Genomic DNA, 22,750 nt, shown 5'->3' with positions numbered 1-22,750 from the left:
CCATCCGTGTCCATCCCCATCCCCATCCGTGTCCATCCGTGTCCATCCCCATCCCCATCCGTGTCCGTGTCCATCCGTGTCCATCCCCATCCCCATCCGTGTCCATCCGTGTTCATCCGTGTCCATCCCCATCCCCATCCGTGTCCATCCGTGTCCATCCGTGTCCATCCCCATCCCCATCTGTGTCCGTGTCCATCCGTGTCCATCCCCATCCCCATCCGTGTCCATCCGTGTCCATCCCCATCCCTGTCCATCCGTGTTAATCCGTGTCCATCCCCATCCCTGTCCATCCGTGTTCATCCGTGTCCATCCCCATCCCCATCCGTGTCCGTGTCCATCCGTGTCCATCCCCATCCCCATCCGTGTCTGTGTCCATCCGTGTTCATGTCCATCCATGTTCATCCATGTCCATCCGCATCCTCATCCGTGTCCGTGTCCATCCGTGTCCATGTCCATCCATGTCCGTGTCCATGTCCATCCGTGTCCGTGTCCATGTCCATCCGTGTCCGTGTCAATGCCCATCCGTGTCCATGTCCGTCCGTGTCAATGCCCATCCGTGTCCATCCCCATCCATGTCCATGTCAATGCCCATCTGTGTCCATCCCCATCCGTGTCCATGTAAATGCCCATTTGTGTCCATGTCCATCCATGTCCGTGTCAATGCCCATCCGTGTCCATGTCCATCCGTGTCCGTGTCAATGTCCATCCATGTCCGTGTCAATGCCCATCCGTGTCCATGTCCGTCCGTGTCCATGTCCATCCGTGTCCGTGTCAATGCCCATCCGTGTCCATGTCCATCCATGTCCGTGTCAATGCCCATCCGTGTCCATGTCCGTCCGTGTCCATGTCCATCCGTGTCCGTGTCAGTGCCCATCCGTGTCCATGTCCATCCATGTCCGTGTCAATGCCCATCCGTGTCCATCCCCATCCATGTCCATGTCAACGCCCATCCATGTCCATCCCCATCTGTGTCCATGTCAATGCCCATCCATGTCCGAGTCCATCCATGTCCGTGTCAATGCCCATCCGTGTCAATGTCCATCCGTGTCCATTTCCCATCCATGTCCATCCACGTCCATGTCCATGTCCATCCATGTCAATGTCCATCCCCATCCATCCCCATATGTGTCCATTCCCCATCCAAGTCCATCCCCATCCATGTCCATCCCCATCCATGTCCCTCCATGTCAATGTCCATCCCCATCCATCCCCATCTATGTCCATGTCCATCCCCGTCCATCCCCACCCCCATCCACCCCCATCAATGTCCATCCATGTCCACCCCCATCCACCCCCATCCATCCCCATCCATGTCCATCCCCACCCCCATCCCCACCCCCATCCATGCCCATCCCCCCACCCCCCCTTCCCACCTCATCCGTTCCCAAACACGTGGATTTCCGCTTCCTCCCGGGCTGGGCGGCCGCTGCCCGACGGGCGGAGCCGTTCTGGGGGGGCGGGGAGGGGGTGGGGGTCAGGACCCCCCCCCATTACCCCCCCCCCCCCCAATTACCCCCCCCAAAGGACCTGAGCACCCCTGTAAGGACTGAGGAACACCCCCCCCCCAACCAAAGGGGGTACTGGGAGCACTGGGGGTGGTTACTGGGAGAGGAGGTGGGGTCTGTGTCAGTAAGTGATGGCTGAGCCCTTACTGGTTGGTCACTGGTGCGTTACTGGTTTGTTACTGGGGCGTTAGTGGGGCGTTATTGAAGCGTTACTGGCGCGTTACTGGTGCGTTACTGGCGCATTAGTGGGGCGTTGGTGAAGCGTTACTGGTGCGTTAGTGATGCGTTACTGCTTTGTTACTGGTGCGTTAGTGGGGCGTTGGTGAAGCGTTCCTGGCGCGTTAGTGATGCGTTACTGATGTGTTACTGGTTTGTTACTGGTGCGTTAGTGGGGCGTTACTGGTTTGTTAGTGGGGTGTTACTGGCGCGTTAGTGATGCGTTACTGATGTGTTACTGGCGCGTTACTGGTGCATTACTGGTTTGTTACCGGTGCGTTAGTGGGGCGTTACTGGTGCGTTGTTGGTGCGTTACTGGCGCGTTACTGGTGCGTTGTTGGTGCGTTGTTGGTGCGTTAGTGGCGCGTTACTGGTGCATTGTTGGTGCGTTACTGGTTTGTTACTGGTGTGTTAGTGGGGCGTTAGTGGCACGTTACTGGCACGTTAGTGATGTGTTCCTGGCACGTTAGTGGTGCATTATTGGTGTGTTACTGGTGTGTTATTGGTGCGTTACTGGTGTGTTAGTGGGGCGTTAGTGGCGCGTTACTGGCACGTTACTGATGTGTTACTGGTGCGTTACTGGCGCGCTACTGGTGTGTTACTGGTGCGTTAGTGGTGCGTTACCGGTGCATTACTGGTGTGTTAGTGGCGCGTTACTGGTGCGTTAGTGATGTGTTACTGGTGCGTTATTGGCACGTTAGCGATGTGTTACTGGTGTGTTACTGGTTTGTTACTGGTGCATTATTGGTGCCTTAGTGGTGCATTATTGGCGTGTTAGCGGCGCGTCAGTGATGTGTTACTGGTTTGTTACTGGTGCGTTATTGATGCCTCAGTAGTGCGTTAGTGGTGTGTTACTGGTGCACTACTGGTTTGTTACTGGTACGTAACTGGTTCGTTACTGATGTGTTCCTGGTGCATTACTGGTTTGTTACTGGTGCGCTACTGGTTTGTTACTGGTTTGCTACTGGTGTGTTACTGGTTTGTCACTGGTGTCACTGGGCGGCGCTGGGCTCACCTGGGGGAACACGGATGCCGGTGACGTTTCGGTGGCCACAGGGACAGGGGTGGCCGGAGACACCACCTCCAGCTTCCGCTTCTGGGGAACGAGGGCATCCCAGTTCATCCCAGTGCATCCCAGTTCATCCCAATCGATCCCAGTGCATCCCAATCCATCCCAGTTCATCCCAGTGCATCCCAATCCATCCCAGTGCATCCCGGGTCATCCCAGTGCATCCCAATTCATCCCAGTGCATCCCAATTCATCCCAGTGAATCCCAATCCATCCCAGTTCATCCCAGCGCATCCCAATCCATCCCAGTTCATCCCGGGTCACCCCAGTTCATGCCAGTTCATCCCGGTTCATCCCAGCGCATCCCAGTTCATCCCAATCCATCCCAGTTCATCCCGGTTCATCCCAACCCATCCCAGTTCATCCCAAGGCATCCTGGTCCATCCCAGTGCATCCCACTGGGGACAGGATGGGACCCATTGGGGACAGGACCCTACCAGGGACAGGATGGGACCCACTGGGGACAGGACCCTACTGGGGACAGGATGGGACCCACTGGGGACAGCAATGGGGACCCATTGGGGACAGGACCCTACTGGGGACAGGAACCTACTGGGGACAGGATGGGACCCACTGGGCACATAACTGGGGACCAGAGCCCTTTGGGGACTAAACCGGACACCCCTTGGGGACAGGGCCAGTGAATGGGGACCCATTGGGGACAGGGACCTATTGGGATGGGACCATTGGGGACCATTGGGGCCCCAGTTACCGTGGGGCGCTGGGCGCCGGGCGGGGGGGGCTCGGCCTCGCTCTCCTTGGGCAGGTGAAAGCGGAGGGTGATCTGAACGGGCACTGGTGGCACTGGTGGCACTGGTGGTGGCACTGGTGGCCCCGGTGGCCCCGGCACTGCTGGCCCTGGGATGCTCTTCCCGCTGGCCGGGGCCACCGGCAGCGCCAGCTCCAGGCTCTTCCTCTGTGCCGGGAGGAAGAGGAGGCGTTGAGGGGGACAATGGGGGGGGGATAGGGGGGGACACGGGACATCCCACCCCCCACACACAGCTGGGTGATGGCATCTCCCCCCCCCCCTCCCCATATGGCAGCGGCCCAAGGGGGTCCTGGGTGGGAGAGATGGGCCCCAAGGTCCTATAGAGGGGTCATGGGATGGCTCCAATGTCCTATGGAGGGGTTGGGGATGGCCCCAAGGTCCTATAGAGGGGTTGGGGGTGTTCCCAGTGCCCTATAGAGGGGTCATGGGATGGCCCCAATGTCCTATAGAGGGGTTGGGGGTGTCCCCAGTGTCCTATAGAGGGGTTTGGGATGGCCCCAAGGTCCTATAGAGGGGTTGGGGATGGCCCCAACGTCCTATAGAGGGGTTTGGGATGGCCCCAGTGTCCTATAGAGGGGTTGGGGATGGCGCCAGTGTCCTATAGAGGTGTTCGGGATGGCCCCAGTGTCCTATAAAGGGGCTGGGGATGTCCCCAAGGTCCTATAGAGGGGCTGAGGATGTCCCCAAGGCCCTAAAGAGGGGTTTGAGATGTCCCCAAGGTCCTATACATGGGCTGGAGATGTCCCCATGGCGCCAAAGAGCGGTTGGGGGTCTCCCCAAGGTCCTATAGAGGTGTTTGGGTTGTCCCCAGGGTCCTATAGAATGGCTGAGGATGTCCCCAAGGTCCTAAAAAGGCACTGGAGATGTCCCCAAGGTCCTATAGAGGGGCTGGAGACGTCCCCAAGGTCCTATAGAGGGGCTGGAGATGTCCCCAAGGTCCTATAGAGGGGATGGAGACGTCCCCAAGGTCCTATAGAGGGGATGGAGACGTCCCCAAGGTCCTATAGAGGGGATGGAGACGTCCCCAAGGTCCTATAGAGGGGCTGGAGATGTCCCCAAGGTCCTATAGAGGGGATGGAGACGTCCCCAAGGTCCTATAGAGGGGCTGGAGACGTCCCCAAGGTCCTATAGAGGGGATGGAGATGTCCCCAAGGTCCTATAGAGGGGATGGAGACGTCCCCAAGGTCCTATAGAGGGGATGGAGACGTCCCCAAGGTCCTATAGAGGGGATGGAGACGTCCCCAAGGTCCTATAGAGGGGATGGAGACGTCCCCAAGGTCCTATAGAGGGGATGGAGACGTCCCCAAGGTCCTATAGAGGGGATGGAGACGTCCCCAAGGTCCTATAGAGGGGATGGAGACGTCCCCAAGGTCCTATAGAGGGGCTGGAGACGTCCCCAAGGTCCTATAGAGGGGATGGAGACGTCCCCAAGGTCCTATAGAGGGGATGGAGACGTCCCCAAGGTCCTATAGAGAGGCTGGGGATGTCCCCAGGGTCCTACCCAAGGTCCTATAGAGGGGCTGGGGATGTCCCCACGCTGCCATAGGGGGGGAGTCTGGGCTGTCCCCTGCCTCTGGGTGCCTCCAGCAGCTCCTGGGTCCCCCCAAGGCTCCATCTGTCCCCTCTCTGCTCCAGGCCTTGGGGACACCCATGGGTGCCAGGGTCCCCTCCTGGCCCTGGGGCTGCCCCTGTCCCCATCCCCTTGGCATGTCCCCATAGCCCCACATCCCTATAACCCACGATCCCTCTCTTACCCCATCTCCGTATCCCAACGGCCCCATCCCGTATCCATGTGTGTGTGTGTCCCCGTCCCCCCCTTCACCCCACCCCAATCCCATGGCCCCGGGGGGGTGGGGGGGGTGGGTGCTCACCGTGTCCCTGTCGGGAGAGCCGGGCCGGGAGCCGGGCAGCCCGTTCTTGGTGGGGGTCTTGGCCTCCTTGCGTGGGCCCTGCACCCGCTTCAGGTCCAGCCGCTCCTGCGTCACCCACTCGTCCAGGCGCTTGTTGACTGGGGGCGAGGGGGGGGGCATGGGCTCAGCACGGCCCCTATGGCACCTCGATGGCCCCATATGGACCCCTATGGCCCCCTATGGCACCTCGATGGCCCCATATGACCCCCTATGGTCCCCTATGGCACCTCGGTGGCCCCATATGGACCCCTATGGTCCCCTATGGTCCTTCTATGGCCCCCTATGGCACCTCGATGGCCCCATATGGCCCCCTATGGCACCTCGATGGCCCCATATGGACCCCTATGGTCCCCTATGGCACCTCGATGGCGCCATATGGACCCCTATGGTCCCCTATGGTCCTTCTATGGCCCCCTATGGCACCTCGATGGCCCCATATGGCCCCCTATGGCCCTTCTATAGCCCCCTATGTCACCTCGATGGCCCCATATGGACCCCTATGGTCCCCTATGGTGCTTCTATGGCCCCCTATGGCACCTCGATGGCCCCATATGGACCCCTATGGCCCTTCTATAGCCCCCTATGTCACCTCGATGGCCCCATATGGACCCCTATGGTCCCCTATGGTGCTTCTATGGCCCCCTATGGCACCTCGATGGCCCCATATGACCCCCTATGGTCCCCTATGGCACCTCGGTGGCCCCATATGGACCCCTATGGTCCCCTATGGTCCTTCTATGGCCCCCTATGGCACCTCGATGGCCCCATATGGCCCCCTATGTCACCTCGATGGCCCCATATGGCCCCCTATGGTCCTTCTATGGCCCCCTATGGCACCTCGATGGCCCCATATAGCCCCCTATGGTCCCCTATGGCACCTCGATGGCCCCATATGGACCCCTATGGTCCCCTATGGCACCTCGATGGCCCCATATGGACCCCTATGGTCCCCTATGGTCCTTCTATGGCCCCCTATGGCACCTCGATGGCCCCATATGGCCCCCTATGGTCCCCTATGGCACCTCGATGGCCCCATATGGCCCCCTATGGCCCTTCTATGGCCCCCTATGGCATCTCGATGGCCCCATATGGCCCCCTATGGTCCCCTATGGCCCTTCTATGGCCCCCTATGGCACCTTGGTGGCCCCATATGGCCCCCTATGGTCCTTCTATGGCCCCCTATGGCACCTCGATGGCCCCATATAGCCCCCTATGGTCCCCTATGGCACCTCGATGGCCCCATATGGACCCCTATGGTCCCCTATGGCACCTCGATGGCCCCATATGGACCCCTATGGTCCCCTATGGTCCTTCTATGGCCCCCTATGGCACCTCGATGGCCCCATATGGCCCCCTATGGTCCTTCTATGGCCCCCTATGGCACCTCGATGGCCCCATATAGCCCCCTATGGTCCCCTATGGCACCTCGATGGCCCCATATGGACCCCTATGGTCCCCTATGGCACCTCGATGGCCCCATATGGACCCCTATGGTCCCCTATGGTCCTTCTATGGCCCCCTATGGCACCTCGATGGCCCCATATGGCCCCCTATGGTCCCCTATGGCACCTCGATGGCCCCATATGGCCCCCTATGGCCCTTCTATGGCCCCCTATGGCATCTCGATGGCCCCATATGGCCCCCTATGGTCCCCTATGGCCCTTCTATGGCCCCCTATGGCACCTTGGTGGCCCCATATGGCCCCCTATGGTCCTTCTATGGCCCCCTATGGCACCTCGATGGCCCCATATGGACCCCTATGGTCCCCTATGGTCCTTCTATGGCCCCTATGGCACCTCGGTGGCCCCATATGGCCCTTCTATGGCCCCTATGGCACCTCGATGGTCCCCTATGGCCCTTCTATGGCCCCTATGGCACCTCGATGGCCCCCTATGGTCCTTCTATGGCCCCTATGCACCTCAATGGCCCCATATGGCCCTTCTATGGCCCCTCTATGGCCCCCTATGGCCCTTCTATGATCCCTCTATGGCCCCCTATGGCACCACGATGGCCCCATATGGCCCCCTATGGCCCTTCTATGGCCCCCTATGGCATCTCGATGGCCCCATATGGCCCCCTATGGTCCCCTATGGCCCTTCTATGGCCCCCTATGGCACCTTGGTGGCCCCATATGGCCCCCTATGGTCCTTCTATGGCCCCCTATGGCACCTCGATGGCCCCATATAGCCCCCTATGGTCCCCTATGGCACCTCGATGGCCCCATATGGACCCCTATGGTCCCCTATGGCACCTCGATGGCCCCATATGGACCCCTATGGTCCCCTATGGTCCTTCTATGGCCCCCTATGGCACCTCGATGGCCCCATATGGCCCCCTATGGTCCTTCTATGGCCCCCTATGGCACCTCGATGGCCCCATATAGCCCCCTATGGTCCCCTATGGCACCTCGATGGCCCCATATGGACCCCTATGGTCCCCTATGGCACCTCGATGGCCCCATATGGACCCCTATGGTCCCCTATGGTCCTTCTATGGCCCCCTATGGCACCTCGATGGCCCCATATGGCCCCCTATGGTCCCCTATGGCACCTCGATGGCCCCATATGGCCCCCTATGGCCCTTCTATGGCCCCCTATGGCATCTCGATGGCCCCATATGGCCCCCTATGGTCCCCTATGGCCCTTCTATGGCCCCCTATGGCACCTTGGTGGCCCCATATGGCCCCCTATGGTCCTTCTATGGCCCCCTATGGCACCTCGATGGCCCCATATGGACCCCTATGGTCCCCTATGGTCCTTCTATGGCCCCTATGGCACCTCGGTGGCCCCATATGGCCCTTCTATGGCCCCTATGGCACCTCGATGGTCCCCTATGGCCCTTCTATGGCCCCTATGGCACCTCGATGGCCCCATATGGTCCTTCTATGGCCCCTATGCACCTCAATGGCCCCATATGGCCCTTCTATGGCCCCTCTATGGCCCCCTATGGCCCTTCTATGATCCCTCTATGGCCCCCTATGGCACCTCGATGGCCCCATATGGTCCCTCTATGTCCCCCTATGGCCCCTCTATGGCCCCCTGTGGCCCTTCTATGGTCCCTCTATGGCCCCCTATGGTCCCTTTATGTCCCCCTATGGCCACTCTGTGGCCCCCTATGGTTCCCCTATGGCCTCCCATGTCTCCCTATGACCCCTCTATGGCCCCTCTATGTCCTCTTAGGGCCCTCCATGGCCCCTCTGTGGCCCCCTATGGCCCCTCTATTGTTGGCTATGGCTCCTCTATGACCCCCATGGCCCCTCTATGGCCCCCTATGGCCCCTCTATGTCCACCTATGGCCCCTCTATGTCCCCTTAGGGCCCTCTATGGCCCCTCTGTGGCCCCCTATGGTCCCTCTATGGCCTCCCATGTCTCTCTATGGCACTTCTATGTCCCCTATATGGCCCCTCTATGGCCCCCAATGTCCCTTATGGCACCTCTATGACCCCCTATGGCCCTTCTATGTCTCCCTATGGCCCTTCTATGTCCCCCTATGGCCCCCTATGGTCCCTCTACAGCCCCTATGGTCCCTCTACAGCCCCTCTATGGCCCTTCTATGGCCCCTTGATGGACCCTCTATGTCCCCCTATGGCAGCTCTATGTCCCCATATGGCCCCTCTATGGTCCCCTATGGCACCTCTATGTCCCCCTGTGGCCCCCCATATCTCTCTATAGCCCCTCTAAGTCTCCCTATGGCTCCCCAAGCACCCCTATGGCCCCTCTATGTCCCCCTATAGCCCCCCACGTCTCCCTATGGCCCCTCTAGGTCCCCAACCCATTCTTGGGCACACACACGGGGTGACAATGGCACCCCCATGGCCCCCCATAACCCTTCTACACCCCCCAATGTCCCCTCCATGCCCCTCCCCATAGCCCCCTTCTATGTCCCCACCTCACCATGGCCACACCAAGGGACACACATGGGGTGATGGAGGGGCACTTGCACCCCCATATCCCCTCTTTACCCCCCCCATAGCTCCTCTATGCCCCCACATATGGGGGGTACCATGTGTGTGTGGATGCCCCCCATGTCCCCCCCATTGACTCACAGTCAATGTAGTGCACGTAGAAGAGCTTCCTCCCGCTGATGTCCTTCACGCTCAGGATCTCGGCCAGCGCTGGGTGACAATGGGGGGGTCACCACCCCTCTTTTGGGGACCCCCCCCCAAACCCCAATCACACCCCCCCCCTCCAACCTCCCAACATGGGATAGACCCAGGGGGGAGCCCCCAAACCCCACCATTGCCCCCCAAAACGCCCCCAACTCCCCCCCCCCCCCGCGTCTCCCTTTAGGACCCCACGGACCCCGCAGCCCGCAGGCCACGCCCCCTCCGCTTTGACCGGTGGGCGGGGCCACGTGGCGCTCACGGAAGCGGAGCCGCGATCGTGGCTCTTCCCCTCCCCCCCCACCCCGTTCCCGCCATTCCCGGTTTTCCCGCCATTCCCCTCCCCCTTTTCCCGCCATGGAGGACGGTGAGTGCCCCCTCCCTTAATGACGTCAGCCGGGAAAAACGGGGTTCAATGGTTGAGGGGGGGGGGTCCCCCCATTGGTCATGTGACAGCCTGCTGTCATGTGACACCCACCCCTTTCCTCCTCCCTATAGTGACCCCCCCGGAGCTTCTCCCGTTCCTCCTGAAGCAGGATTGGGGGGGGGATGGTGAGTGGGGGGAGGGGAGGGTCAAACGGGGGTCATGGGGGTTAATGGGGGTCATGGGGGGGCCAAAGGAGGTTAATGGGGGGGCAGAAAGGGGTTTGGGGGGGTCTAAGGGGCAAAGGGGGGGCAAAGGGGATTAATGGGGGCCAGGGGGGGTCATTGGGGCGGGGTTGGGGGGGGGGAAATTGGATTAATGGGGGCCAGGGGGTGTCAGTGGGGGTCAAGGGGGGGTTTTGGGGGGGTCCAAAGGGGATTAATGGGGGCTGGGGGGTGTCAGTGGGGGTCAAGGGGGGGATTTGGGGGGGTCCAAAGGGGATTAATGGGGGCCAGGGGGTGTCAGTGGGGGTTTGGGGGGGCCAGAGGGGATTAATGGGGGCCAGGGGGTGTCATTGGGGGTCAAGGGGGGGTTTTGGGGGGGTCCAAAGGGGATTAATGGGGGCCGGGGGGGCTTAGCTGAGGTCCAAAGGGGATTAATGGGGGCCAGAGGGTGTCACTGGGGGGGCTTGGGGGGGGCAAAGGGGATTAATGGGGCCAGAGGGGTTTAGGTGGGGTCCAAAGGGGATTAATAGGGGCCAGGGGGTGTCAGTGGGGGTCAATGGGAGGTTTAGGTGGGGTCCAAAGGGGATTAATGGGGGCCGGGGGGTGTCATTGGGGGTCAAGGGGGGTTTTGGGGGGGTCCAAAGGGGATTAATGGGGGCCAGGGGGTGTCAGTGGGGGTCAAGGGGGGTTTTGGGGGGGTCCAAAGGGGATTAATGGGGGCCAGGGGGTGTCAGTGGGGGTCAAGGGAGGTTATTGGGGGGGTCAGTGGGGGCCAAGGGGGCATCAATGGGGATTAATGAGAGGTTTGGGGGTTCAGTAGAGGGGTTCAATGGGGGCTGGGGGGGCATCAATGGGGATCAAGGGGAGGTTTGGGGGTTCAGTGGGGGTGTTGAGGGGATCAGTGGGGGGGTTGAGGGGGTCACCTTGGGGGGTAGAGGGAGTCAATGGGGTCCGGGGCGGCATCAATAGGGATCAAGGGGAGGTTTTGGGGTTCAATGGGGGGGTTGAGGGGTTCAATGGGGTCCGGGGGGGGGTCATAAATAGGGATCAAGGGGAGGTTTTAGGGTTCAATGGGGGGGTTGAGGGGTTCAATGGGGTCCAGGGGGTCATCAGTAGGGATCAAGGGGAGGTTTTGGGGTTCAGTGGGGGGGTTGAGGGGTTCAATGGGGTCCAGGGCGGCATCAATAGGGATCAAGGGGAGGTTTTAGGGTTCAATGGGGGGGTTGAGGGGTTCAATGGGTTCCGCGGCGGCATCAATAGGGATCAAGGGGAGGTTTTAGGGTTCAGTGTGGGGGTTGAGGGGATCAATGGGGGGGTTGAGGGGTTCAATGGGGTCCGGGGCGGCATCAATAGGGATCAAGGGGAGGTTTGGGGGTTCAATGGGGGGGTTGAGGGGTTCAGTGGGGGGGCTTGAGGGGGTTCAATGGAGGGGTTGAGGGGTTCAATGGGTTCCGGGGGGCATCAATGGGGATCAAGGGGAGGTTTTGGGGTTCAATGGGGGGGTTGAGGGAGTCAATGGGGGGGTTGAGGGGTTCAATGGGTTCCGGGGGGCATCAATGGGGATCAAGGGGAGGTTTTGGGGTTCAATGGGGGGGTTGAGGGGGTTCAATGGGGGGGTTGAGGGGGGTCAATGGGGGGGTTGAGGGGGGTCAATGGGGGGGTTGAGGGGGGTCAATGTGGGGGGGGGGTCACTCAGTGGCCGCCGTTCCCGCAGGGCCCCCCCCGGCTCCGGTGCCCTCGGTGGAGATCCTGGAGCAGCCGAAGGCGCGGGGGATGCGGTTCCGGTACAAGTGCGAGGGGCGCTCGGCCGGGAGCATCCCCGGGGAGCACAGCACGGAGAGCGCGCGCACCCACCCCACCATCCGCGTGAGCCACCCGCCCCCCGCGGACCAGTATAGACCAGTATAGACCAGTATAGAGCAGTATAGACCAGTATAGAGCAGTATGAACCGGTACAGACCAGTATAGACCAGTGCAGACCAGTATAGACCAGTATAGACCAGTATAGAGCAGTATAGACCAGTATAGACCAGTATAGAGCAGTATAGACCAGTATAGACCAGTATAGAGCAGTATAGAGCAGTATAGACCAGTATAGACCAGTATAGAGCAGTATAGAGCAGTATGAACCGGTACAGACCAGTATAGAGCAGTACAGACCAGTATAGACCGGTACAGACCAGTACAGACCAGTATAGAGCAGTATAGACCGGTAGAGATCAGTATAGACCAGTGCAGACCAGTATAGACCAGTATAGACCAGTATGAGCCGGTACAGACCAGTATAGACCAGTGCAGACCAGTATAGACCAGTATGAACTGGTACAGACCAGTATAGACCAGTATAGACCAATATGAACCGGTACAGACCAGTATAGACCAGGACAGACCAGTATAGACCAGTATAGACCAGTATGAACCGGTACAGACCAGTATAGATCCAATCCAAACCAGTCCAACCCAATCCAAACCAGTCCAACCCAATCCAATCCAAACCAGTCCAATCCAATCCAAACCAGTCCAACCCAATCCAAACCAGTCCAATCCAATCCAAACCACTCCAACCCAATCCAATCCAGTCCAAACCAATCCAATCCAAACCACTCCAAACCAGTCCAATCCAATCCAAACCACTCCAAACCAGTCCAATCCAATCCAAACCACTCCAAACCAGTCCAATCCAATCCAAACCAGTCCAAACCAATCCAATCCAAACCACTCCAAACCAGTCCAATCCAAACCAATCCAATCCAATCCAAACCAGTCCAACCCAGTCCAAACCAGTTCAATCCAATCCAAACCACTCCAAACCAATCCAAACCAGTCCAAACCAATCCAAACCAGTCCAACCCAATCCAAACCACTCCAAACCAATCCAATCCAATCCAACCCACTCCAAACCAATCCAACCCACTCCAAACCAATCCAAACCACTCCAAACCAGTCCAACCCAATCCAAACCAGTCCAAACCAATCCAATCCAAACCAGTCCAACCCACTCCAAACCAGTCCAATCCAATCCAAACCAGTCCAACCCAGTCCAAACCAGTTCAATCCAATCCAAACCACTCCAAACCAATCCAAACCACTCCAAACCACTCCAAACCAGTCCAATCCAAACCAATCCAAACCAGTCAAAACCGATCCAAACCAGTCCAACCCAGTCCAAACCAGTCAAAACCGATCCAAACCAGTCCAACCCAGTCCAAACCAGTCCAATCCAATCCAAACCAATCCAGACCAGTCCAACCCAGTCCAACCCAGTGCATTCCCCCCCCCCCAGGTGAACAACTACCGGGGCCCGAGCCGGGTGCGGGTGTCGCTGGTGACCAAGGACCCCCCCCACCGCCCGCACCCCCATGAGCTGGTGGGCAAGGATTGCCACGACGGCTACTACGAGGCTGAGCTGCCTCCCGAGCGCAGCGTGCACAGGTGGGGCTGGGACCCCCAAGTGTGGGGCTGGGACCTCCCCCCCCTCCAAATCTATGGGGTGAAACCTCCCCCCCCCTTTCCTCCCATTCAGTTTCCAGAACCTGGGCATTCAGTGCGTGAAGAAGCGGGAGCTGGAGGCGGCCGTGGCCGAGCGCATCCGCACCAACAACAACCCCTTCAATGGTAACTGGGAGCACTGGGAGCACTGGGAAAGGAGGGGAGGGGGGACTGGGAGGGGGAGTGGTTTCAGTTGGGTTTATACTGGTTTGTGCTGGGAGGCTCTTGGGGATGCTGGGGTGGGGGGGGATGCTGTAGGGTTTTGGGGGCTCCATGCTGGTCCATTCCAGTCCAAACTGGTCTATACCATTATGGACTGGTCCATTCCAGTCCGTACTGGGCCATACCAGTGTGTACTGGTCCATTCCAGTCCAAACTGGTCCATACTGGTATGTACTGGTCCGTTCCAGTCCATACTGCTTTGTACCGGTATGTACTGGTCCATTCCGGTCCGTACTGGTCCATACCATTATGGACTGGTCCATTCCAGTCCGTACTGGTCCATTCCAGTCCAAACTGGTCCGTACCGGTATGGACTGGTCCGTATGGACTGGTCCGTTCCAGTCCATACTGCTCCGTACTGGTATGTACTGGTCCATTCCGGTCCATACTGGTCCATACCATTATGGACTGGTCCATTCTAGTCCAAACTGGTCCGTACCGGTATGCACTGGTCCATTCCAGTCCATACTGCTCCGTACCGGTATGCACTGGTCCATTCCAGTCCATACTGGTCCATTCCAGTCCGTACCAGTGTGTACTGTTCATTCTGGTCCATACCAGTCTGTTCCAGTCTGTACTGGTCCGAACTACTCCATACCAGTATATACTGGTCCATTCCAGTCCGTACTGACCCGTACCAGTATGTACTGATCTATTCCAGTCCAAACTAGTCCATACCAGTATGTACTGGTCCATTTCAGTCCATACTGGTCTGTACCAATGTGTACCATTCATTCTGGCGTTGATCCATACTGGTCTGTGTCAGTCTGTACTGATTCATACTTGTCCATACCAGTTGATACTGGTCCATACTGGTTCATGCTGGTCCATACAGGTTGACATCGGTCCATAGTGGTCTGTATTGGTCTGTACTGATTCATACCCATCCATACCAGTTGATACTGGTCCATACTGGTTCATACCGGTCGATACCAGTTGACGTCCATACTGGTCTGTATCGGGCCGTACTGATCCATACCAGTTGATACCAGTCCATACTGGTTTATACCATTTCATACCAGTTGACGTTCCTACTGGTCTGTATCGGTCCGTACTGATCCATACCAGTCCATACCAGTTGATAACGGTCCGTACTGGTTCCTACCAGTTGGCATTGGTCCATACTGGTCTGTACTGATCCATACCAGTTGATACCGGTCCATACTGGTTCATACTGGTCTATACCAGTTGACGTCCATACTGGATGTCATCGGTCCATACTGATCCATACCAGTCCATACCAGTTCATACTGGTCCATACTGGTTGACATTGGTCCATACTGGTTAACACTGGTCCGTACTGGTTCCCAGTGCCAGCAGAGCAGCGGGGGGGCGAGTACGACCTGAGCTCGGTGCGGCTCTGCTTCCAGGTGTGGGTGCGGGGCGCGGGGGGGGGGTGGCTCCCGTTGCCCCCCCTCCTGTCCCAGCCCGTCTATGACAACCGTGAGTGACCCCAATATCCCACCCCCCTGCACCCCAAATACCCCCCTGGGACGCCAGATTCCCTCCTGGGACCCCAAATATCCCCCTTGGACCCCAATAACCCCCCTGGGACCCCAAATATTCCCCTTAGAACCCCAAATACCCCCCCCAGGACCTAAATACCCCCCCCCGGGGCCCCAATAACCCCCCTAGGATCCCAGTAACCCCTCTGGGACCCCAAATACCCCCTTTGGAACCCCAGTAACCCCCCCGGGACCCCAAATACCCCACAGGACCCCAAATACCGCCCCCCTGGGACCCCAGTAACACCCTGGGACCCCCAAAACACCCCTGGGACCCCAATAGCTCACCCCAGGGACCCCAAATACCCCCTTTGGAACCTCAATAACCCCCCCTGGGACCCCAAATACCGCCTGGGACCCCAAATACTGCCCCCCTGGGACCCCAATAACCCCCCTGGGACCCCAGTAGCTCACCCCAGGGACCCCAGATTCCCACCTGGGACCCCAAATACCCCCCTGGGACCCCAATAACCCCCATGGGGATCCCAATAACCCACTTTAGGAACCCCATACAAGTCTGCGTGACCCCAAATGACCCCACTTGACCCTTATGGCACCGTGTGACCCTATAGGACTCTAGGTGACCCCTATGACCCTACATGACCCCCTGGGACCCTAGGGGACCCCTATGACCCCACATGACCCCATGGCACCCTAGGTGACCCCCATGGGACCCTAGGTGACCCCTATGACCCTGCATGACCCCATGGGACCCTAGGTGACCCCTATGACCCCACATGACCCCATGGCACCCTAGGTGATCCCTATGACCCCACATGACCCCATGGGACCCTAGGTGACCCCTATGACCCCACATGACCCCATGGGACCCTAGGTGACCCCTATGACCCTACATGACCCCATGGGACCCTAGGTGATCCCTATGACCCCACATGACCCCATGGGACCCTAGGTGACCCCTATGACCCTACATGACCCCATGGCACCCTAGGTGATCCCTATGACCCCACATGACCCCATGGGACCCTAGGTGACCCCTATGACCCCACATGACCCCATGGGACCCTAGGTGACCCCTATGACCCCACATGACCCCTCGTGACCCCACGTGACCTGTGACCCCCCCCAGGCGCCCCCAGCGCGGCCGAGCTGCGGATCTGCCGCGTGAACCGGAACTGCGGGAGCTGCCGGGGGGGGGACGAGATCTTCCTCCTGTGCGACAAAGTGCAGAAAGGTCAGCCCCAAACAGCCCAAAATCACCCTGAAACAGCCCAAAATCACCCCGAAACAGCCCAAAATCACCCCGAAACAGCCAAAAACACCCCAAAATCACCCCGGAACAGCCCAAAACACCCCAAAACAGCCAAAACCACCCCAAAATCACCCCAAACCACCCCAAAATCATCACCCTGAACAGCCAAAATCACCCAAAAACAGCCCAAAACACCCCAAAATCACCCCAAAACAGCCAAAATCACCCCAAAACACACCCGAATCACGCTGAAACAGCCCGGATCACCCCAAAATCACCCCGAAACACACCTGAATCGCCCTGAAACAGACCCAAATCACCCTGAAACAGCCATAAACACGCCAAAATCACCCCGAAACAGACCCAAATCACCCCGAAACAGCCAAAGCCACCCCAAACAGCCAAAAACACCCCAAAATCACCCCAAAACAGCCCGGATCACCCCAAAATCACCCCAAAACAGACCTGGTTCACCCTAAGACAGCCAAAAACACCCCAAAACAGACCCGAATCACCCCAAAACAGCCAACCCTCCCCCCCAAAATCACCCCAAAACAGCCTGGATCACCCCGAAACACACCTGAATCACCCCAACCCCCCCCACCCTATAAGTACCCCCCCCAATGGCTGCCCCCCCCCATGGGTACCCCCCCCAATGTCTGCCCCCTCACCCATGGGTGCCCCCCCACCCATGGGTACCCCCCCCAATGGCTGCCCTCCCCCCCATGGCTGTCCTCCCCACCCAATGGCTGCCCCCCCACCCATGGGTACCCCCACCCATGGCTTCCCCCCTCCCCCAATGGATTCCCCCTCACCCTACGGGTACCCCCCCCACTATGAGTACCCCCCACCCTATGGGTACCCCCCACCCTATGAGTACCCCCCACCCATGGCTTCCCCCCCCCCCAATGGATGCCCCCCACCCTACGGGTACCCCCCACCCATGGGTACCCCCCACCCTATGAGTTCCCCCCACCCATGGCTTCCCCCCCCCCCCCAATGGATGCCCCCCACCCTACGGGTACCCCCCACCCATGGGTACCCCCCACCCTATGAGTACCCCCCACCCATGGCTTCCCCCCCCCCCAATGGATGCCCCCCACCCTACGGGTACCCCCCACCCATGGGTACCCCCCACCCATGGGTACCCCCCACCCACGGGTACCCCCCACCCACGGTTTCCCCCCCCAGAGGACATCGAGGTGCGGTTCTGGGCCGAGGGCTGGGAAGCTCGCGGCTCCTTCGCGCAGGCCGACGTCCACCGCCAGGTCGCCATCGTGTTCCGGACGCCCGCGTTCCTGGATCCCGGCCTGCGGCACCCGCGCAGCGTCCGCATGGAGCTGCAGCGCCCGTCCGACCGCCAGCGCAGCGCCGCAGTGGAGTTCCGCTACCTGCCCCATCAGGGTGAGCGGGGGGGGGGATCGGGGGCACAGGGATTTGGGGGGGGGGGGAATGGGGATTGGGAGAGGGGATGGGATAGGGGATGGGGATAGGGGGTGGGGGATTGGGATAGGGATAGGGGATTGGGGATTGGGATAATGGGATAGGGGATAGGGGATTGGGATGGGGGTAGGGGTATGGGGTAGGGCATAGGGGATGAGGGATTGGGACAAGGGATTGAGGATATGGATAGGGGATTGGGATTGGGGATAGGGGATAGGGGGTTGGGGTAGGGGATAGGGATAGAGACATGGGGTAGGGATAGGCATATGGGTAGGGATATGGGATAGGGATATGGATAGGGGATTGGGATAATGGGATAGGGGTATGGGGTAGGGGATGGGGATAGGGGATTGGGGATATGGATAGGGGATTGGGATAGGGGATTTGTAATAGGGGATTGGGGATAGGGGATTGGGATAGGGATAGGGGATAGGGATAGGGGATAGGGGATTGGGATAGGGGATGGGATAGGGGATGGGGATAGGAGGTAGGGGTATGGGGTAGGGGATAGGGGATTGGGGATTGGGATAGGGGATAGGGATATGGAATAGGGGATATGGGATAGGGATATGGGATGGAGATATGGGATGCGGATATGGGATATGGATAAGGATATGGGATAGGGATATGGATATGGGATAGGGATATGGGATAGGGATATGGATATGGGATAGGGATATGGGATATGGACAAGAATATAGGATAGGGATAGGGGATAGGAATAAGGATATGGGATAGGGATATGGGATAGGGACAAGAATATAGGATAGGGATAGGGGATAGGAATAAGGATATGGGATAGGGATATGGGATAGGGAATATGGATATGGGATTGGGATATGGGATAGGAATATGGGATGGAGATATGGGATATGGATAAGGATATAGGATAGGGATATGGGTATGGGATATGGATATGGGATAGGTATAGGGATATGGACAAGGATGTAGGATAGGGATAGGGGATAGGGATAAGGATATGGGATAGGGATATGGGATATGGGATAGGGATATGGGATATGGATATGGGGTATGGATATGGGATAGCGATATGGATATGGGGTAGGGGTATGGATATGAGATATGGATATGGGATAGGGATATGAGATAGAGATAGGGATATGGGATATGGGTATGGGATAGGGATATGGGATAGGATATGGGATAGGGATAGAGACATGGGGTAGGGATAGGCATATGGGGTAGGGATATGGAATAGGGATATAGGATAGGGAATATGGATATGGGATAGGGGATATGGGATAGGGATATGGGATAGGGATATGGGATTGGGGATATGGGATAGGGGATATGGGATTGGGATATGGGATAGGGGATATTGGATAGGGAATATGGATATGGGATTGGGATATGGGATAGGGGATATGGGATAGGGATATGGGATAGGGATATGGGATTGGGGATATGGGATGGGGGATATGGGATTGGGATATGGGATAGGGGATATGGGATAGGGAATATGGATATGGGATTGGGATATGGGATAGGGGATATGGGATATGAATATGGGATGGGGATATAGGATGGGGATATGGGATATGGATAAAGATATGGGATAGGGATAGGGATATGGGGATGTGGTATAGGGGGAGATCGGGATACAGGGATATGGGGTTATGGGATATGGGGATATGGGGATATGGGACATGGGATATGGAGATAGGGGGCATGGGGATCGTCTCTCCCTGGTATCTCACTGGTCTCTCACTGGTGTTACTGGTCTCTCACTGGTCCCTTACTGGTGCCACTGGTCCCTTACTGGTGTCACTGCTCCCTTACTGGTGTCACTGCTCCCTTACTGGTGTTACTGGTCTCTAACTGGTGTCACTGGTCTCTGACTGGTGTCACTGGTCCCTTACTGGTGTCACTGGTCTCTAACTGGTGTCACTGGTCCCTTAGTGGTGTCACTGCTCCCTTACTGGTGTTACTGGTCTCTAACTGGTGTCACTGCTCCCTTACTGGTGTCACTGCTCCCTTACTGGTGTCACTGGTCCCTTACTGGTGTCACTGGTCCCTTACTGGTGTCACTGGTCCCTTACTGGTGTCACTGCTCCCTTACTGGTGTCACTGGTCCCTTACTGGTGTCACTGGTCTCTGACTGGTGTCACTGCTCCCTTACTGGTGTCACTGCTCCCTTACTGGTGTCACTGGTCCCTTACTGGTGTCACTGCTCCCTTACTGGTGTCACTGGTCCCTTACTGGTGTCACTGGTCTCTGACTGGTGTCACTGCTCCCTTACTGGTGTCACTGCTCCCTTACTGGTGTTACTGGTTGCAGGGGACCTGCAGTGCATCGAGGAGAAGCGCAAGCGCACCCGGGACACCTTCCGCTCCTTCGTGCAGCGCAGCCCAATGCCCGGTGGGGGGCGCATGGGAGGCAATGGGGGGGTCCTGGGGCCCTAAGGGGGTATTTGGGGTCCCTATGGGGTATTTGGGGTCCTGAGTGTGTTATTGGGGCCCTAGGGGGTTATTTGGGTTCCAAGGGGGGTATTTGGGGTCCCTGGGAGGGTTATTGGGGCCCTAGAGGGGGTATTTGGGGTCCCTATGGGGTATTTGGGGTCCTGAGTGTGTTATTGGGGTCCCTATGGGGTATTTGGGGTCCTGAATGTGTTATTGGGGCCCTAGGGGGTTATTTGGGGTCCTGAGTGTGTTATTGGGGCCCTAGTGGGGTATTTGGGGTCCCTTGGAGGGGTTATTGGGGCCCTAGGGGGTTATTTGGGGTCCTGAGTGGGTTATTGGGGCCCTAGTGGGGTATTTGGGGTCCCTTGGAGGGGTTATTGGGGCCCTAGGGGGGTATTTGGGTTCCAAGGGGGGTATTTGGGGTCCTGAATGTGTTTTTGGCCCCCTAGGGGGGTATTTGGGGTGCCTGGGGGGGTTATTGGGGCCCTAGGGGGGTATTTGGGTTCCAAGGGGGGTATTTGGGGTCCCTGGGAGGGTTATTGGGGCCCTAGTGGGGTATTTGGGGTCCCCTGGAGGGGTTATTGGGGCCCTAGGGGGGTATTGGGGTCCCGGGGGGTATTCGGGTTCTAGGGGTGGTTATTGAGGCTCTAGGGGGGGTATTTGGTGTGCCTGTGGGGGTATTTGGGGTCTCAGGGGGGTTATTGGGGTCTCCAGAGGGGTTATTGGGGCCCTATGGGGGTTATTGGGGTCACCAGGGTGGTTATTGGGGCCCTAGGGGGGTATTGGGGTCCCTGGGGGGGGGGTATTGAGGTCCCCAGAGGGGTTATTGGGGACCTAGGGGGGTATTGGGGTCCCTGAGGGGTATTGGGGTCCCCGGGGGGGTTATTGGGGTCGCCAGAGGGGTTATTGGGGCCCTGGGGGGTTATTGGGGCCCTAGGGGGGATATTTGGGGTCCCCGTGGGGGGGGTCCCTGACGTTCCCTCCCTCTTTCCCCCCCTCCCCCCCAGGTCTCGCCCCCCCCGAGCCCCGCCCCCCCCGGCGCTTCGCGGTGCCCTCGCGGCCCTGCCCGGCCCCACAGCCCCCCCCCTCCATGGGTGAGAAACTGGGGGGCACTGGGAATGATGGGGGGGCTATTGGGGGGCTACTGGGAGCTATTGGGGGGCTACTGGGAGCTATTGGGGGGCTACTGGGGGGCACTGGGAGTGACTGGGAGCTATTGGGGGGCTACTGGGAGCTATTGGGGGGCTACTGGGGGGCACTGGGAGCTACTGGGGGGCTACTGGGAGCTATTCAGAGCTACTGGGGCGCACTGGGATTGACTGGGAGCTACTGGCGGGCTACTGGGAGCTATTCAGGGCTACTGGGAGCTACTGGGGGGCTACTGGGGGTGACTGGGAGCTACTGGGGGGCTACTGGGAGCTATTTGGGGGCTACTGGGGGGCACTGGGAGTGACTGGGAGCTACTGGGGGGCTACTGGGAGCTGTTGGGGGCTACTGGGAGTGACTGGGGACTACTGGGAGCTATTGGGGGACTACTGGGGGGCACTGGGAGCTATTCAGGGCTACTGGGAGGCACTGGGGGGCTACTGGGAGTGACTGGGAGCTACTGGGAGCTATTGGGGGGGCTGCTGGGGGGCACTGGGATCACTGTAACTGCTCCAGCCCCCCTCCCCCTCCTCCTCTCCACAGCCCCCCCCCCTTGTTTTGGGGTCTCGGGGGGGGCGCTGGGGGAAGCTCCGCCCCCGGCCCCGCCCCCCCCCGCAGCCGAGCCCTTGGCCGAGGCCCTGCTGCAGCTGCAGGTGGCTGAGGAAGGTTCCATTCCGGACGCGGGGGGGGCGGTGTCCCCATTGGACCTAGGGGTGCTCTTGGGGGACCCCCAGTTCCCCCCCTTGGAGACCATCAACGCTGCCGAGGTGCAGCGGCTGCTGGGGCCCCCCGATCCCACCCCTCCGCCTTTTGGGGACCCCCCATTGCCTTTTGGGGGGGCGGATGGAGGAGGGGGGGGGGTACCCGCTCCCCCCCCGGCCATGCTGATGTCGTATCCCGAAGCCATCGCTCGCCTGGTGCAGGGGGGGGACGGGGCTGGGGGGGGGTCCAATTTTGGGGGGGCAGGGTCCCAGTTTGGGGTTGGGGGGTCCCAGTTTGGGGGTGGGGGGGTGGAAGTGATGGGGGGAGCGGATGTAGGGGGGGGGTGCCCTGATTTGGGGGGGGGGACGGACCCCGAGGATTCGTTGCCCTCCCTGGGGGACCTGGACTTCAGTGCTTTGCTCAGCCACTTCCCCTCCTCCTAACTGGGAGG

At 59.0% G+C, this 22,750-nt stretch overlaps 2 protein-coding genes across 2 annotated transcripts in view; one reads left to right on the top strand and one right to left on the bottom strand.

The window, feature by feature from the left end:
• Positions 1-9,930, bottom strand: part of KAT5 (lysine acetyltransferase 5) — a 17,612-nt gene extending 7,682 nt beyond the window's left edge. The window contains exons 1-6 of the mRNA XM_057413923.1: positions 9,771-9,930; positions 9,515-9,583; positions 5,431-5,567; positions 3,503-3,706; positions 2,737-2,817; positions 1,374-1,448 (exon numbers count right to left, since the gene is read on the bottom strand). Coding sequence (XP_057269906.1) covers positions 1,374-1,448; positions 2,737-2,817; positions 3,503-3,706; positions 5,431-5,567; positions 9,515-9,583; positions 9,771-9,930 — 726 coding nt within the window. The remainder of the gene's footprint in view (positions 1-1,373; positions 1,449-2,736; positions 2,818-3,502; positions 3,707-5,430; positions 5,568-9,514; positions 9,584-9,770) is intronic.
• On the top strand, positions 9,899-22,742 carry RELA (RELA proto-oncogene, NF-kB subunit). The gene is made up of 11 exons (XM_057413925.1): positions 9,899-9,938; positions 10,070-10,123; positions 11,874-12,025; positions 13,443-13,591; positions 13,683-13,774; positions 15,182-15,313; positions 16,466-16,570; positions 17,780-17,992; positions 20,330-20,410; positions 21,459-21,545; positions 22,141-22,742. The coding sequence occupies exons 1-11, from the start codon at positions 9,929-9,931 to the stop codon at positions 22,740-22,742; spliced, it is 1,677 nt and encodes a 558-aa protein (XP_057269908.1). The 5' UTR covers positions 9,899-9,928.
• Positions 22,743-22,750: the final 8 nt, after the last annotated feature.

The sequence above is a fragment of the Pezoporus wallicus genome, unplaced genomic scaffold (genome assembly GCF_028554395.1).
Source record: "Pezoporus wallicus isolate ANWC-B61680 ecotype Strahan unplaced genomic scaffold, APGP_CSIRO_Pwel_v1 contig_10847, whole genome shotgun sequence".
Classification (NCBI taxonomy): domain Eukaryota; kingdom Metazoa; phylum Chordata; class Aves; order Psittaciformes; family Psittacidae; genus Pezoporus; species Pezoporus wallicus.
The sequence above is the reverse complement of the archived record's forward strand: the minus strand, read 5'-3'. Positions and strand labels throughout refer to the sequence as shown.

Bases quoted from the DNA above. Each gene is read 5' to 3' on its own strand.
- RELA (XM_057413925.1), top strand. The intron at 10,124-11,873 runs GTGAGTGGGGGG...CCGTTCCCGCAG, and splicing joins GCAGGATTGGGGGGGGGATG to GGCCCCCCCCGGCTCCGGTG. The intron at 16,571-17,779 runs GTCAGCCCCAAA...TTCCCCCCCCAG, and splicing joins GTGCGACAAAGTGCAGAAAG to AGGACATCGAGGTGCGGTTC.